Source organism: Ranitomeya imitator, chromosome 8 (assembly GCF_032444005.1).
Source record: "Ranitomeya imitator isolate aRanImi1 chromosome 8, aRanImi1.pri, whole genome shotgun sequence".
Taxonomy (NCBI): Eukaryota; Metazoa; Chordata; class Amphibia; order Anura; family Dendrobatidae; genus Ranitomeya; species Ranitomeya imitator.
The window spans coordinates 51153036-51168807 of NC_091289.1; the positions used below are offsets into that span (position 1 = coordinate 51153036).

The following is a 15772-nucleotide window of genomic DNA, read 5'->3' on the forward strand; positions in this document are numbered from 1 at the left end:
CATTTATGGTCTATCCTAAGCACAGCCCAGCGTGTTTTCCACTGCCAACCTCTTAAAATTGAACATTAGTAAAATGAAGAGCTTGTAACCACCACTTTATATACCCCATTTTTCTTTATAAACGTGCAGGTTGTTTTTTTCTGTAGATCCACGAGCTGAATGATGTAGGTGCAAAGAGCCTGATTCCAGCGATGTGTCACTTACTAGATTGTGTGCTGCTGTGTTCAATAAAATCAGTGTTTTATCACTGAAGGGCTAGGTGTTTCATAATCAACTGCTCTGTGTAACCCCGCCCCTCACCACTAATTGGCAGCTTCACACCAATCAGCGGTGTGGGCGGGGTTATACACAGCTCAGCATTCTGAGCACAGCTAGATCTGCAGCTAAGAAACCTATGATTGTATCAAAAGGACAGCAAGCAGACCAGTAAGCGACACATCGTTAGAATCAGGCTCTCACCCCCCTTCATTATGCTGTTCTCAGATCCTTGTGACGGATTCCCTTTAAGCACGTCTATAAAGGAATAGGGGTCACTTAAATTAAATATATACTGCACCTGAGTAGTATAAACTGTGTCCCTCAAAATAAATATGGCAAAAACGGGAAAAGAGAAAGTCTTATCTGGCTATATCAATATCACCAAACACTTACGGTACATGTCAGTCAATGCACCTTGACATTTATTCCATTTTGGACCGGCACTAAAAACGTATGTACTGTAATTGGGAACAATGGGGATAATCAACTAAAACTCAACCTCTCAAACTCCACTCGTCACGTGAATGTGTGAATACCCCAGCAGTAACATGTGACTCGGAATGACATAGACTCTTTGTTTCCATCGGGTTCCAGTATTTGCATTCTACGCCCGTCCTGTAATGTTATGGTAAGGAGCACGTTCCTACTTAGCAGCTTTACATCCTTCTTCATCAATTTCTCCTGGGCACAGTAGAAACTTCATGATTTAGTATAGGTCATGATGAATATGAATTTGCAATAGATTGTCAACAATTTGGTTACAAGAGACTGATCAACAGAAGTGATGTCCCTAACGAATGTAATCTGACGATCTGTATGCGTGGGGTTCACCAATAAGAAAAAACAATGTTTAACCCAAGTCAAGGCCGTTACCTCTCCTCCACCAAATATTTGTATTGCCACATAAAGATACCTTTTATAATACAAACTGTCAAGAAGTCCCAAGCAAGGTTAAAAATAAAATATATATATAAATAAAATAATATATATATATATTATATACTATATGTGATAGCCCCAGAAGCTCGTTACAGTACAGCCGTTCTTCCACTTCCGAGCCTGAGAGCTCAGCCAACGTCACCCGTCGTCTCCTCTCCCGTTGCATTGCTTGGCTGGCTCACACAGTGAGGTAATGTAGCGTTTCCTGCTGGTCTGTTCGGGAGCCCTAAGGCTATTCCCACCCATAACAGAGCTAGGAAATCATCCTTCAGGAAACTAACCTGCCACCCAAAAAACGAAGCACACAAACAAAAACAAAAAAAATCTCATCTGTTTCTTCGACTATTATTGCCAAAATCCACATTTCCTGAGACACTACTGGTAGGAATTCCTCTTTCCGTAACGGGTAATTTTGCAGAACTGCTACAACTTTCTTGGGTTTCTGAGGGAGCAGAAGTTTGGTAAAAATCCATCACCCATGATGGCATTGAAAGGAAGCCCTGTGGATCAACTGCGTAAAATTGCTTTGCTCCTCTTACCCTAGAGGAAGCGACAGATAGACTGTTTACGCTGCTGCATTTTTTCATTACACCACCAGGTGGCGTTAAGGAGGGAGGTGGTGAAAAGAGGGATGTGAGGGATAAACTACTAAAAGTCTCTGAGGGCTCACTTGTGCCTCTTAGGCTTCCTCCAGCCCCTTCTTCATCAGAAGGGTCCATAGAGTCATGAAGAGTACATCCAGGACTAGTGCTACCGCCACTGCTATGGCTCCGCTGATGCCTGCGAACCTTCTGAAGTGCAAAACTAGGACGGTTGGTTCTCCTCTGTACCATGGATAATGAAGAAATAGGAAGGGTGGTACGATGTGATGTAGGAGCTACTCGGAGATCAGGGAGGTCCAAGGTGCATTGGGGAGAGTCACTTAGATTTAAACTGTCCTCAAGAGTTGTCTGTAGGCTATCTTCAGAGGTTGGGCTGCCACTTTCAATGGATGAATTGCTTTCTGTTGTCTGAAAATAAGGGAAATCTCCATAATTTACTGAAAAAAAAACCCAATGTAATTACATTTGTCAACACTTTTTTACGTTTTTAGAACACAACTTACCTGCCTAAGAAGCGCACAGTTGACATCAGTTGAGCGTAGCGTTGCCCAAGAATCTGGAGGAGAAAGTTTGGGGAGACTATTCTTGAGGGTTTGTTCTTCTGAATCAGAATCTGTGTTAGGTATAGATGGATGGAAGAACTCTGCAGGCACTGGTAAAAGGGGGATCAATGAGTCTGACGGGCAAGGCTGCGAAGAAACTAGAGGAGCAAAAATTCAGAATGGGAAGTGAAAAAAGAAACGGTTAGTAACACTGTCATGGCAAGCTTGTTTCTAATTCTGCAATGCAAGGCTACATATTATTATTACTATTATTATTATTAGTGGTAGTTGTTATTTTAAAACAGATAGGTCTTCACTTTTTAAGACTTTGTAATACATTATGATTTTGTCTGGCGGGAGTTGAGAACTGGAGGCTCTATGGTGGAGACTTCCCGCCAAATATAAGAAGGCAAAGAACCAAAGCACTCCAAAAGAAAGTAACGGGAATAATCCCATACAAACAAATTAACCAAAGTGGAGGTCTGAAAAGGACCTTGTTCACGGCCAGAAATTGAAAAGTAAAGTGGCACATCTAAAAATGGCGTTAAATTGATCTAAAGAAAGTCAAATATGAGTTGGCATAAAGTTAAACTAAAGTAAGATATGGAAAATTTGTCATCTATCATTATAATAAACTTGGTGTATCCATTCTTGTTCTAAACTGTCTAAATTATAGACAATACTAATAATTGTTCTTCAGTATGAAAGGAAATCTGTCCGAGTAGCGGACAACTCCTTTAAGGCATGCAGCTAAAGGCATTGCTAAGATGATGTAGGGGCCAAATACAGCAGGCTTTTTGTGACCTCCGTCACAGAGGGCAGCATAATTTGGTGACAGACTTGCTGATTTCAGTTGTTGTGTCACACGCGGCACAGGTGGATTGTGGGCCCATTATGAAACGGGACCGAACTTGCCTAGGAGGGGTGTAGCTAAGCAGCCACCTGGTTTTCACTCAACCTCCTGATGGTGGATTCAGGCTTCAACTGCCAGGTACCACTCCTAGGCAGCCCCTGGTACTGCAGCTGCCAAGCCCAAGGGTCGGGTTCACTGTCACAGACTGGAATCGGAGTCACAGACAAGGCTGGATTCACAACCTGTTCAGACAGGTGCGGCTTCAATGCTCAGATATCAACATAGCAGCTTTATATTCAGGGTCTGGCAGTGGGACTACAGAGTTCAGGTACCGCCAGAGTGGCTTCACGATTAAGATACTGCCAGTTCGGATTCAGTGGTCAAGAACTGCTGAAAAGGCTTCAGGGTAACATACACACTATACAGGAATACGGGAACAAAATCAAGATAACAAACTAACTTTAGTAGAATAGAACCGGGCACCTGGCATCATACAGTTTCCCACAAGAGTTGTGAGGAAACTACAGGGGTTGCTCAGGCACCTCCTTACTAGGAGGGTGCCTTATATACTACATGCCTCCCAGCTATTGGCTGGGGGCATCTTCAAGGTGCACATGATGCCCCTTTAAGAACATGGGAGCAAGCGCCACTGAAAAGCCTGTGTGGCATTCACAGGAAGCATGAGATGGGGAAGTCACCGTGTGGCTAGGGTAATGAGTATGTTGGTGCTCCTACATGAGGGAGGAAGGAGAACCATGCAGGGGTGTCGGCATTGGTGTTACTGTCTGTCACTCTTTGCTAATGGTAATTAGTTGTGGAGAACTTAGGGTATGTGCACATGTAGGTTGGATGTCTGCGAATTTTTCCCATTTGTTTTTGTAAATCCGCAGGTAAACCGCACTGCGGATTACCAGCGGATTTACTGCAGAATTACCGCGGATTTACCACGGTTTTCAGTGCGGATTCCACCTATGGTTTTACACCTGCGGATTCCTATTATGGAGCAGGTGTAAACCACAGCGGAATCCGCATAAAGAATTGACATGCTGCGGAATAAACAACGCAGCATTTCCGCATGTTTTTTTCCGCAGCATGTGCACTGCGGATTTTATTTTCCATAGGTTTACATGGTACTATAAACTCATGGAAAACAGCTGCAGATCCACAGCATCAAAACCGCTGCGTATCCGCAGCAATATCCGAACAGTGTGCACATACCCTTACTCTGCACTCCTTGCAGCTGCCAAAGAAGTAAGTTCTCCGAAACTAATTAACATTGACACATAAGTGACAGATCGCTGAAATCAGCATGTCCGCCACTAGGGTTGAGCGAAACGGGTCGAACATTTTCAAAAGTCGCCGACTTTTGGCTAAGTCGGGGTTTCATGAAACCCGATCCGACCCCTGTGCGGGGTCGGCCATGCGGTACGCGACTTTCGCGCCAAAGTCGCGTTTCAATGACGCGAAAAGCGCCATTTCTCAGCCAATGAAGGTAAACGCAGAGTGTGGGCAGCGTGATGACATAGGTCCTGGTCCCCACCATCTTAGAGAAGGGCATTGCAGTGATTGGCTTGCTGTCTGCGACGTCACAGGGGCTATAAAGAGGCGTTCCCGCCGACCGCCATCTTACTGCTGCTGATCTGAGCTTAGGGAGAGGTTGCTGCCGCTTTGTCAGAAGCAGGGATAGCGTTAGGCAGGGTCCATTAACCACAAAACCGCTTGTGCTGCAGCGATTTGCACTGTCCAACACCACCCTCGGTGTGCAGGGACAGTGGAAGTTTTTTTTTTTTTTTTTTTCCCCTCAGCGCTGTAGCTCATTGGGCTGCCCTAGAAGGCTCCCTGATAGCTGCATTGCTGTGTGTACGCCGCTGTGCAAACCAACTGCTTTTTTCAAAGCACAAATCCTCTTGTTCCTTCCTTTCTGCACAGCTATCTTTTTTGTTTGTCCACACTTTTTATTTCATTTGTGCATCAGTCCACTCCTTATTGCTGCCTGCCATACCTGGCTGAGATTACTGCAGGCAGGGAGACAGTAGCTGCCTGCCATACCTGGCTGAGATTACTGCAGGCAGGGAGATAGTAATTGTAGGACATTCCCTGTTTTTTTTTTTTTTTTTTTTTTGGTGGGAGATTAAGATTGGCAATTTGGCATTTCTGCTAGAGTGCCATCCCTGTGTGTGCCATCTCTCTCACATAGTGGGCCATAGAAAGCCTTTTCATTTTTCTGTATTTTTTTTTGTGGGGTGTATAAATTCTCCCTGATAAAAATACAGTGGGAGATTAATATTGGCCTTTGGGCTTGTGTGCCAGTCCTGAGTGTGCCATCTCTCTCACAAATAGTGGGCCATAGAAAGCCTATTTTATTTTTTTTGGGGTTTTATAAATTCTCCCTGAAAAAAAGGGAGATTAATATTGGCCTCTGGGCTTGTGTGCCAGTCCTGAGCGTGCCATCTGTGCCAGCCCTGAGCGTGCCATCTCTCTCACAAATAGTGGGCCATAGAAAGCCTATTTATTTTTTTTTTTGGTTTTATAAATTCTCCCTGAAAAAAAGGGAGATTAATATTGGCCTCTGGGCTTGTGTGCCAGTCCTGAGCGTGCCATCTGTGCCAGCCCTGAGCGTGCCATCTCTCTCACAAATAGTGGGCCATAGAAAGCCTATTTAATTTTTTTTTTTGTTTTATAAATTTTCCCTGAAAAAAGGGAGATTAATATTGGCCTCTGGGCTTGTGTGCCAGTTGTGAGCGTGCCATCTGTGCCAGTCCTGAGCGTGCCATCTCTCTCACAAATAGTGGGCCATAGAAAGCCTATTTAAATTTTTTTTTGGTTTTATAAATTCTCCCAGAAAAAAAGGGAGATTAATATTGGCCTCTGGGCTTGTGTGCCAGTTGTGAGCGTGCCATCTGTGCCAGTCCTGAGCGTCCCATCTCTCTCACAAATAGTGGGCCATAGAAAGCCTATTTAATTTTTTTTGGGGGTTTTATAAATTCTCCCTGAAAAAAAGGGAGATTAATATTGGCCTCTGGGCTTGTGTGCCAGTCCTGAGCGTGCCATCTGTGCCAGCCCTGAGCGTGCCATCTCTCTCACAAATAGTGGGCCATAGAAAGCCTATTTATTTTTTTTTTTTGTTTTATAAATTTTCCCTGAAAAAAGGGAGATTAATATTGGCCTCTGGGCTTGTGTGCCAGTTGTGAGCGTGCCATCTGTGCCAGTCCTGAGCGTGCCATCTCTCTCACAAATAGTGGGCCATAGAAAGCCTATTTAAATATTTTTTTGGTTTTATAAATTCTCCCAGAAAAAAAGGGAGATTAATATTGGCCTCTGGGCTTCTGTGCCAGTCCTGAGCGTGCCATCTGTGCCAGTCCTGAGCGTCCCATCTCTCTCACAAATAGTGGGCCATAGAAAGCCTATTTTATTTTTTTTTTGGGTTTTAGAAATTCTCCCTGGAAAAAAAAAGGGAGATTAATATTGCCCTTTGGGCTTGTGTGCCAGTACTAAGCGTTCCATCTCTCTCTCTCTCTCAGTCAGTGGGCCATAGAACGCCTATTTTTGGTTTTATTTGTTTTATAAATTCTCCCTGAAAAAATCATTTTATTTTATTTGGTTTCTAAATTCTTCCTGATAAAATCACATTTTTTTTATTATTTTTTTTTCTAAAGTCTCCCTGAAAAAAAAAAAAAAAAACAGTGGGAGATTAATATTGGCCTTTCTGCTTGTGTGCCAGTCTTGACTCCTGGGTGCGTCATCTCTCAGTCAGTGGGCCATAGAACGCCTATTTTTGGTTTTATTTGTTTTATAAATTCTCCCTGAAAAAATCATTTTATTTTATTTGGTTTCTAAATTCTTCCTGATAAAATCATATTTTTTTTATTATTTTTTTTTCTAAAGTCTCCCTGAAAAAAAAAAAAAAAAAAACAACCAAAAAAAACAGTGGGAGATTAATATTGGCCTTTCTGCTTGTGTGCCAGTCTTGACTCCTGGGTGTGCCATCTCTCTCTCTCTCTCTCTCCAATTGTGGTCCATAGAAAGCCTATATTTTTTTTCCTTGATTTGGGTTCTAAAATCTACCAGAGAAAATAACTACATCAATCATTGGTAGAAAAATATTGGCCTCTGGGTTTGTGTGCCACTCCTGACTCCTGTGTGCGTCATCTCTCAGTCAGTGGGCCATAGAACGCCTATTTTTGTTTTTATTTGTTTTATAAATTCTCCCTGAAAAAATCATTTTATTTTATTTGGTTTCTAAATTCTTCCTGATAAAATCATATTTTTTTTATTATTTTTTTTTCTAAAGTCTCCCTGAAAAAAAAAAAAAAAAAAACAGTGGGAGATTAATATTGGCCTTTCTGCTTGTGTGCCAGTCTTGACTCCTGGGTGTGCCATCTCTCTCTCTCTCTCTCTCTCTCTCCAATTGTGGTCCATAGAAAGCCTACATTTTTTTTCCTTGATTTGGGTTCCAAAATCTACCAGAGAAAATAACTCCATCAATCATTGGTAGAAAAATATTGGCCTCTGGGCTTGTGTGCCACTCCTGATTCCTGTGTGCGTCATCTCTCACTCAGTGGCCCATAGAAAGCATATAGTTTGTTACATTTGTTTTCTAAATTCTCCCTGCAAAAATCTTTTTTTTTTTTTTTGGGGGGTTTCTAAAGTGTTCCTGAAAAAAATAAAAATAAAAAAAAAATAATAGTGTGACATTAATATTAACATTTGTGCTTCAGTGACAGTCCTGCGTGTGGGGCATCTCTCTAATTTGCAGCCACCAAAAAAAGAGTGTGTAACATTGGGCCTGATTTTCGCTGTGGTCTCACCAACCTGTAAAGGGGTAGCTAAATCATACTGAAGTTATAGCTCACCGTGTAAGTTGTGTGACTGCAACAAATAACGTTAGTTTGGTTACGTTTTTAAAACAATGAGGAAGTCTAGTGGAAGAGGTCGTGGCCGGGGGCGTTCATTGTCAGCTGGTAATGAGGGTAGTGGTAGTGGTGGAGCATCAGGTGGTCGTGGGGGAAAAAATATTGCACCTAAGTCTGGAGCTGTGGAGCCAGGTTCGTCGTCCGGCTACACAAGGCCTCGAACGCTCCCTTTTCTGGGATTAGGAAAACCGCTTTTAAAGCCGGAGCAGCAAGAGCAAGTTTTGGCTTATCTTGCTGACTCAGCCTCTAGCTCTTTTGCCTCATCTCGTGAAACTGGTAAAAGTAAAAGCAGCGCGTCGTTAGTGGATGTTCACGGTCAGGGACAAGTCACTTCCTTGTCCTCTTCAGCAAAAACAACAACAGAGAAGAATGCAGCAGGCGACACAACGGGTTACTCCATGGAGCTCTTTACACATACCGTCCCTGGCTTAGAAAGTGAAGCAGTTAACAGTCCATGCCCATTACAAATTGAATCTGACATGGAGTGCACTGACGCACAGCCACAGCCAGACTACTATGCTGGTCCTTTGACTCAGACCACAACATTGCCCTCGCAGGGTGCTGATCAAGAATCAGACCCTGATGAGACTATGTTGCCCCATCACGAACGCTATACCACCGAACGACACGGTGACACAGACGAAGTTGCGCAGGAGGTACAAGAAGAGTTATTAGATGACCCAGTTCTTGACCCCGATTGGCAGCCATTGGGGGAACAGGGTGCAGGCGGCAGCAGTTCTGAAGCAGAGGAGGAGGAGGGGCCGCAGCAGGCATCAACATCGCCACAGGTTCCATCTGCCGGGCCCGTATCTTGCCCAAAACGCGTGGCAAAGCCAAAACCTGGTGGAGGACAGCGTGGCCATCCGGTTAAAGCTCAGTCTGCAATGCCTGAAAAGGTATCCGATGCTAGAAAGAGTGCAGTCTGGCATTTTTTTAAACAACATCCAATTGATCAGCGCAAAGTCATCTGTCAAAAATGTTCTACTTCCTTAAGCAGAGGTCAGAATCTGAAAAGTCTCAATACTAGTTGCATGCATAGACATTTAACCACCATGCATTTGAAAGCTTGGACTAACTACCAAACGTCCCTTAAGGTTGTTGCACCCTCGGCCAATGAAGCTAGTCATCAACGCAACATCCCTTCCGGCAGTGTAGGACCACCATTTAGCGCACCACCTGCTGTATCTGTGCAGGTATCTTTGCCAGGCCAAAGCAGTCAGGGTCAGGGAATCACCAGTTTCGTAGTAGGAAACACTGCATCTAGGGCACCGGCGGCAACAATACCATCTCCCACCGTCTCTCAGTCTGCCATGTCCACCGGCACCCCCGCTAGTTCCACGATCTCCAGCTCTCCAGTCCAGCTCACCCTACATGAGACTATGGTTAGAAAAAGGAAATACTTAGCCTCGCATCCGCGTACACAGGGTTTGAACGCCCACATAGCTAGACTAATCTCGTTAGAGATGATGCCCTACCGGTTAGTTGAAAGCGAAGCTTTCAAAGACCTGATGGACTACGCTGTACCACGCTACGAGCTACCCAGTCGACACTTTTTTTCCAGAAAAGCCATCCCAGCCCTCCACCAGCATGTTAAAGAGCGCATCGTCCATGCACTCAGGCAATCTGTGAGCACAAAGGTGCACCTGACAACAGATGCATGGACCAGTAGGCATGGCCAGGGACGTTACGTGTCCATCACGGCACACTGGGTAAATGTGGTGGATTCAGGGTCCACAGGGGACAGCAAGTTTGGGACAGTTCTGCCTAGCCCACGGTCTAGTAAACAGTTGTCTGTAGCCGTTCGCACCCCCTCCTCCTCCTCCTCCTTCTCCTCGTCCTCCTGCAGAAGCAAGAGCTCGTCCACAGACCGCAGTCGCACAAACACTCCATCCGCACCTGCCACTGTTGCACACCAGGTCTCCCATTATGGGGCAGCTACTGGCATACGTCAGCAGGCTGTATTGGCTATGAAGTGTTTGGGCGACAATAGACACGCCGCGGAAGTTCTGTCCGAGTTCTTGCAGCAAGAAACGCAGTCGTGGCTGGGCACTGTAGATCTTGAGGCAGGCAAGGTAGTGAGTGATAACGGAAGGAATTTCATGGCTGCCATCTCCCTTTCCCAACTGAAACACATTCCTTGCCTGGCTCACACCTTAAACCTGGTGGTGCAGTGCTTCCTGAAAAGTTATCCGGGGTTATCCGACCTGCTCCTCAAAGTGCGTGGACTTTGCGCACATATCCGCCGTTCGCCTGTACACTCCAGCCGTATGCAGACCTATCAGCGTTCTTTGAACCTTCCCCAGCATCGCCTAATCATAGACGTTGCAACAAGGTGGAACTCAACACTGCACATGCTTCAGAGACTGTGCGAACAGAGGCGGGCTGTTATGTTTTTGTGGGAGGATACACATACACGGGCAGGCAGTAGGATGGCAGACATGGAGTTGTCAGGTGTGCAGTGGTCGAAGATTCAAGACATGTGTCAAGTCCTTCAGTGTTTTGAGGAATGCACACGGCTGGTTAGTGCAGACAACGCCATAATAAGCATGAGCATCCCCCTAATGCGTCTGCTGATGCAAAGTTTGACGCACATAAAGGATCAGGCGTCTGCACCAGAGGAAGAGGAAAGCCTTGATGACAGTCAGCGATTGTCTGGTCAGGGCAGTGTACATGACGAGGTACCGGGCGAAGAGGAGGTGGAGGATGAGGAGGATGATGGGGATGAGTATATTTTTAATGAGGAAGCTTTCCCGGGGGCACGGGAAATTGGTGGCGTGGCAAGGCCGGGTTCTGGTTTTTTGAGGGACACAAGTGACGTAGATTTGCCTGCAACTGCCCCTCAACCAAGCACAACCGCAGATTTGACAACGGGAACTTTGGCCCACATGGCGGATTATGCCTTGCGTATCCTCAAAAGGGACACACGCATTACAAAAATGATGAACGATGACGATTACTGGTTGGCCTGCCTCCTTGATCCTCGCTATAAAGGCAAATTGCAAAATATTATGCCACATGAGAACTTGGAACTAATATTAGCAACAAAACAATCAACTCTTGTTGACCGTTTGCTTCTGGCATTCCCTGCACACAGCGCCCGTGATCGTTCTCACACGAGCTCCAGGGGCCAGCAGACCAGAGGTGTTAGAGGGGCAGAAATCAGAAGTGGCGTTGGCCAGAGGGGTTTTCTGACCAGGTTGTGGAGTGATTTTTCTATGACCGCAGACAGGACAGGTACTGCAGCATCAATTCAAAGTGACAGGAGACAACATTTGTCCAGTATGGTTACAAACTATTTTTCATCCCTTATCGACGTTCTCCCTCAACCGTCATTCCCATTTGATTACTGGGCATCCAAATTAGACACCTGGCCAGAATTGGCAGAATATGCATTGCAGGAGCTTGCTTGCCCGGCAGCTAGTGTCCTATCAGAAAGAGTATTCAGTGCTGCAGGTTCAATACTAACAGAAAAAAGGACTCGTCTGGCTACCCAAAATGTAGATGATCTAACCTTCATTAAAATGAACCACAACTGGATTTCAAAATCTTTTGCCCCACCCTGCCCGGCTGACACCTAGCTTTCCTATGAAAAGGTCTTGCCTGTGGACTATTCTGAATGACTTTTCCAATCTCGTAATTTTCTTCACCTGATTGTCCAGCATACGACATGTTTCCACCTCACGAAATGGCCAAACTCCCCACACGGGGCCGTGCTATCGCCACTTTGCGCTTGGACCCTTGAGAGTGCTGTTTGTCTGAAGAGGTGGGTGTGGCCGCTTTTGGTCGACGGCACTGCCACTGGGTCCCTCATAGTACAATAAAGTGTCTCTGGCGGTGGTGGTGCGCACCCAACGTCAGACACACCGTTGTAATATGAGGGGCCCTGTGCCTGTAACGCCGGCCACAAGACAGTTCCCCCCCCCAGCTCAAACAGTGCTCTACCACTAGCAAAATTATCTCTCACAGCTTCACCAATGTGTAGTCTAGGCGCTGACATCCTTCAATGCCTGGCACTGACAATACCATTGTTTTGACATTTTTGTTATGTTAGGCCTTCGAAGCCTGTCTGCGGTCCCTTCTTTCTACAACTACTACACTGACCAGGCCACTGCTGGCCGTGTTACCCTGGAACCAATTTAAAAGTGCCTACAGTCAGCCCAATTTTGTTATGTTAGGCCTTCGAAGACTGTCTGCCGTCACTCCTTCCACTAGACTTCCACTGACCATACACTGCTGCCCATGTACCCCTGGAACCAATTTAAAGTGCCTACAGCCAGCCCAATTTTGTTATGTTAGGCCTTCGAAGCCTGTCTGCGGTCACTCCTTCCACTAGACTTCCACTGACCAGACCACTGCTGCCCGTGTACCCCTGGAACCAATTTAAAAGTGCCTACAGCCAGCCCAAGTTTGTTATGTTAGGCCTTGGAAGCCTGTCTGCGGTCACTCCTTCCACTAGACTTCCACTGACCAGACCACTGCTGCCCGTGTACCCCTGGAACCAATTTAAAAGTGCCTACAGCCAGCCCAAGTTTGTTATGTTAGGCCTTGGAAGCCTGTCTGCGGTCACTCCTTCCACTAGACTTCCACTGACCAGACCACTGCTGCCCGTGTACCCCTGGAACCAATTTAAAAGTGCCTACAGCCAGCCCAAGTTTGTTATGTTAGTCCTTCGAAGCCTGTCTGCGGTCCATTCTTTCAACTACTACTACACTGACCAGGTCACTGCTGCCCGTGTACCCCTGGAACCAATTTAAAAGTGCCTACAGCCAGCCCAAGTTTGTTATGTTAGGCCTTGGAAGCCTGTCTGCGGTCACTCCTTCCACTAGACTTCCACTGACCAGACCACTGCTGCCCGTGTACCCCTGGAACCAATTTAAAAGTGCCTACAGCCAGCCCAAGTTTGTTATGTTAGGCCTTGGAAGCCTGTCTGCGGTCACTCCTTCCACTAGACTTCCACTGACCACACCACTGCTGTCCGTGTACCCCTGGAACCAATTTAAAATTGCCTACAGCCATGTGTTATTATTTTAGGCCTTCGATGCCTGTCTGCGGTCCATTCTTTCAACTACTACTACACTGACCAGGTCACTGCTGCCCGTGTACCCCTGGAACCAATTTAAAATTGCCTACAGCCATGTGTTATTATTTTAGGCCTTCGATGCCTGTCTGCGGTCACTCCTTCCACTAGGCCTCCACTGACCACACCACTGCTGCCCGTGTACCCCTGGAACCAATTTAAAATTGCCTACAGCCAGCCCAATTTTTTTATTTTAGGCCTTCGATGCCTGTCTGCGGTCCATTCTTTCAACTACTACTACACTGACCAGGTCACTGCTGCCCGTGTACCCCTGGAACCAATTTAAAATTGCCTACAGCCAGCCCAATTTTTTTATTTTAGGCCTTCGATGCCTGTCTGCGGTCCATTCTTTCAACTACTACTACACTGACCAGGTCACTGCTGCCCGTCTACCCCTGGAACCAATTTAAAATTGCCTACAGCCAGCCCAATTTTTTTATTTTAGGCCTTCGATGCCTGTCTGCGGTCCATTCTTTCAACTACTACTACACTGACCAGGTCACTGCTGCCCGTGTACCCCTGGAACCAATTTAAAATTGCCTACAGCCATGTGTTATTATTTTAGGCCTTCGATGCCTGTCTGCGGTCACTCCTTCCACTAGGCCTCCACTGACCACACCACTGCTGCCCGTGTACCCCTGGAACCAATTTAAAATTGCCTACAGCCAGCCCAATTTTTTTATTTTAGGCCTTCGATGCCTGTCTGCGGTCCATTCTTTCAACTACTACTACACTGACCAGGTCACTGCTGCCCGTGTACCCCTGGAACCAATTTAAAATTGCCTACAGCCAGCCCAATTTTTTTATTTTAGGCCTTCGATGCCTGTCTGCGGTCCATTCTTTCAACTACTACTACACTGACCAGGTCACTGCTGCCCGTGTACCCCTGGAACCAATTTAAAATTGCCTACAGCCAGCCCAATTTTTTTATTTTAGGCCTTCGATGCCTGTCTGCGGTCCATTCTTTCAACTACTACTACACTGACCAGGTCACTGCTGCCCGTGTACCCCTGGAACCAATTTAAAATTGCCTACAGCCAGCCCAATTTTTTTATTTTAGGCCTTCGATGCCTGTCTGCGGTCCATTCTTTCAACTACTACTACACTGACCAGGGCACTGCTGGCCGTGTACCCCTGGAACCAACATCAGAAAATATAAAAATAAGTATTTTGCTTATAAAAAAGAAAATACTGGTGAGATATCAAATGCAGACATTTTAACATTAAAAACAAACACACAACTAAAATCTGGTACAGTACTAAAAATGGCCACCAGCTACAATTACTTTCTCCTGCAAGTAGTTAACTGAAAGTTTTTTTAAATTGAAAACACACATATGGCATCCACCGAGTGTTGTCCTGTCGCGTCTTCTTTATATTATTGCCGAGAAGATGCAAAATAATGAAAATAATAAAATCATTAATTACCAAAATAATAGAGAAAGTCAACACCACATTGCAAATAAACATTCATTCCAAATAAAGAAGCAGGGCGCGTCCGAGGGTGAGTATATACCTAATAAGAATCTAATCACCCTCGGACGCGCAATGCTTATTTCCAACAGCCTTCCTTCCTAAGAATCAGCCCTTCCGTCGTGTAGAGAGACGTTGTGTTACACTCCAAGGTGTTCCCCAGGTTGCCTTTCCTGAGCTTCGATCTTCCGGCTCTCGTTTAGTAGTTCTTGGAAACTACTCTGCATTAGGCCTTCAAATTGGGTATGGGGTGTAGAGAGATGGTGTGTTCCACTCCAAGGTGTTCCCCAGGTTGCCTTTCCTGAGCTTCGATCTTCCGGCTCTCGTTTAGTAGTTCTTGGAAACTACACTGCATTAGGCCTTCAAATTGGGTATGGGGTGTAGAGAGAGGGTGTGTTACACTCCAAGGTGTTCCCCAGGTTGCCTTTCCTGAGCTTCGATATTCCGGCTCTCGTTTAGTAGTTGTTGGAAACTACACTGCATTAGGCCTTCAAATTGGGTATGGGGTGTAGAGAGAGGGTGTGTTACACTCCAAGGTGTTCCCCAGGTTGCCTTTCCTGAGCTTCGAAATTCCGGCTCTCGTTTAGTAGTTGTTGGAAACTACACTGCATTAGGCCTACAAATTTGGTATGGGGGAAACATTGGCGCATCTGCGGTCCCTCCTTCCTCTAGGCCTCCACTGACCTGTCTACTGCTGCCCGTGTTCCCCTGGAACCAATTTTAAATTGCCTACAGGCAGCCCAATTTATTATGTTAGGGCTTCGAAGCCTGTCTGCGGTCCCTCCTTCCACTAGGCCTCCACTGACCTGTCTACTGCTGCCCGTGTACCCCTTGAACCAACATCATAAAATAAAAAAAAAAGGATTTTGCTTATAAAAAAGAAAATACTGGTGAGATATCAAATGCAGACATTTTGACATTAAAAACAAACAAACAGCTAAAATCTGGTACAGTACTAAAAATGGCCACCAGCTACAATTACTTTCTCCTGCAAGTAGTTAACTGAAAGGTTTTTTAAATTGAAAACACACATATGGCATCCACCGAGTGTTGTCCTGTCGCGTCTTCTTTATATTATTGCCGAGAAGATGCAAAATAATGAAAATAATAAAATC

At 45.5% G+C, this 15772-nt stretch overlaps 1 protein-coding gene across 1 annotated transcript in view; it reads right to left on the bottom strand.

Moving 5' to 3' along the window:
* Window positions 1-350: 350 nt before the first annotated feature.
* CACNA1I (calcium voltage-gated channel subunit alpha1 I) overlaps window positions 351-15772 on the bottom strand; it is a 459676-nt gene continuing 444254 nt past the window's right edge. Inside the window, exons 34-35 of the mRNA XM_069737599.1 lie at window positions 2303-2499; window positions 351-2207 (exon numbers count right to left, since the gene is read on the bottom strand). Of these exons, the coding sequence (XP_069593700.1) occupies window positions 1524-2207; window positions 2303-2499 (881 nt within the window). The 3' untranslated portion in view covers window positions 351-1523. The remainder of the gene's footprint in view (window positions 2208-2302; window positions 2500-15772) is intronic.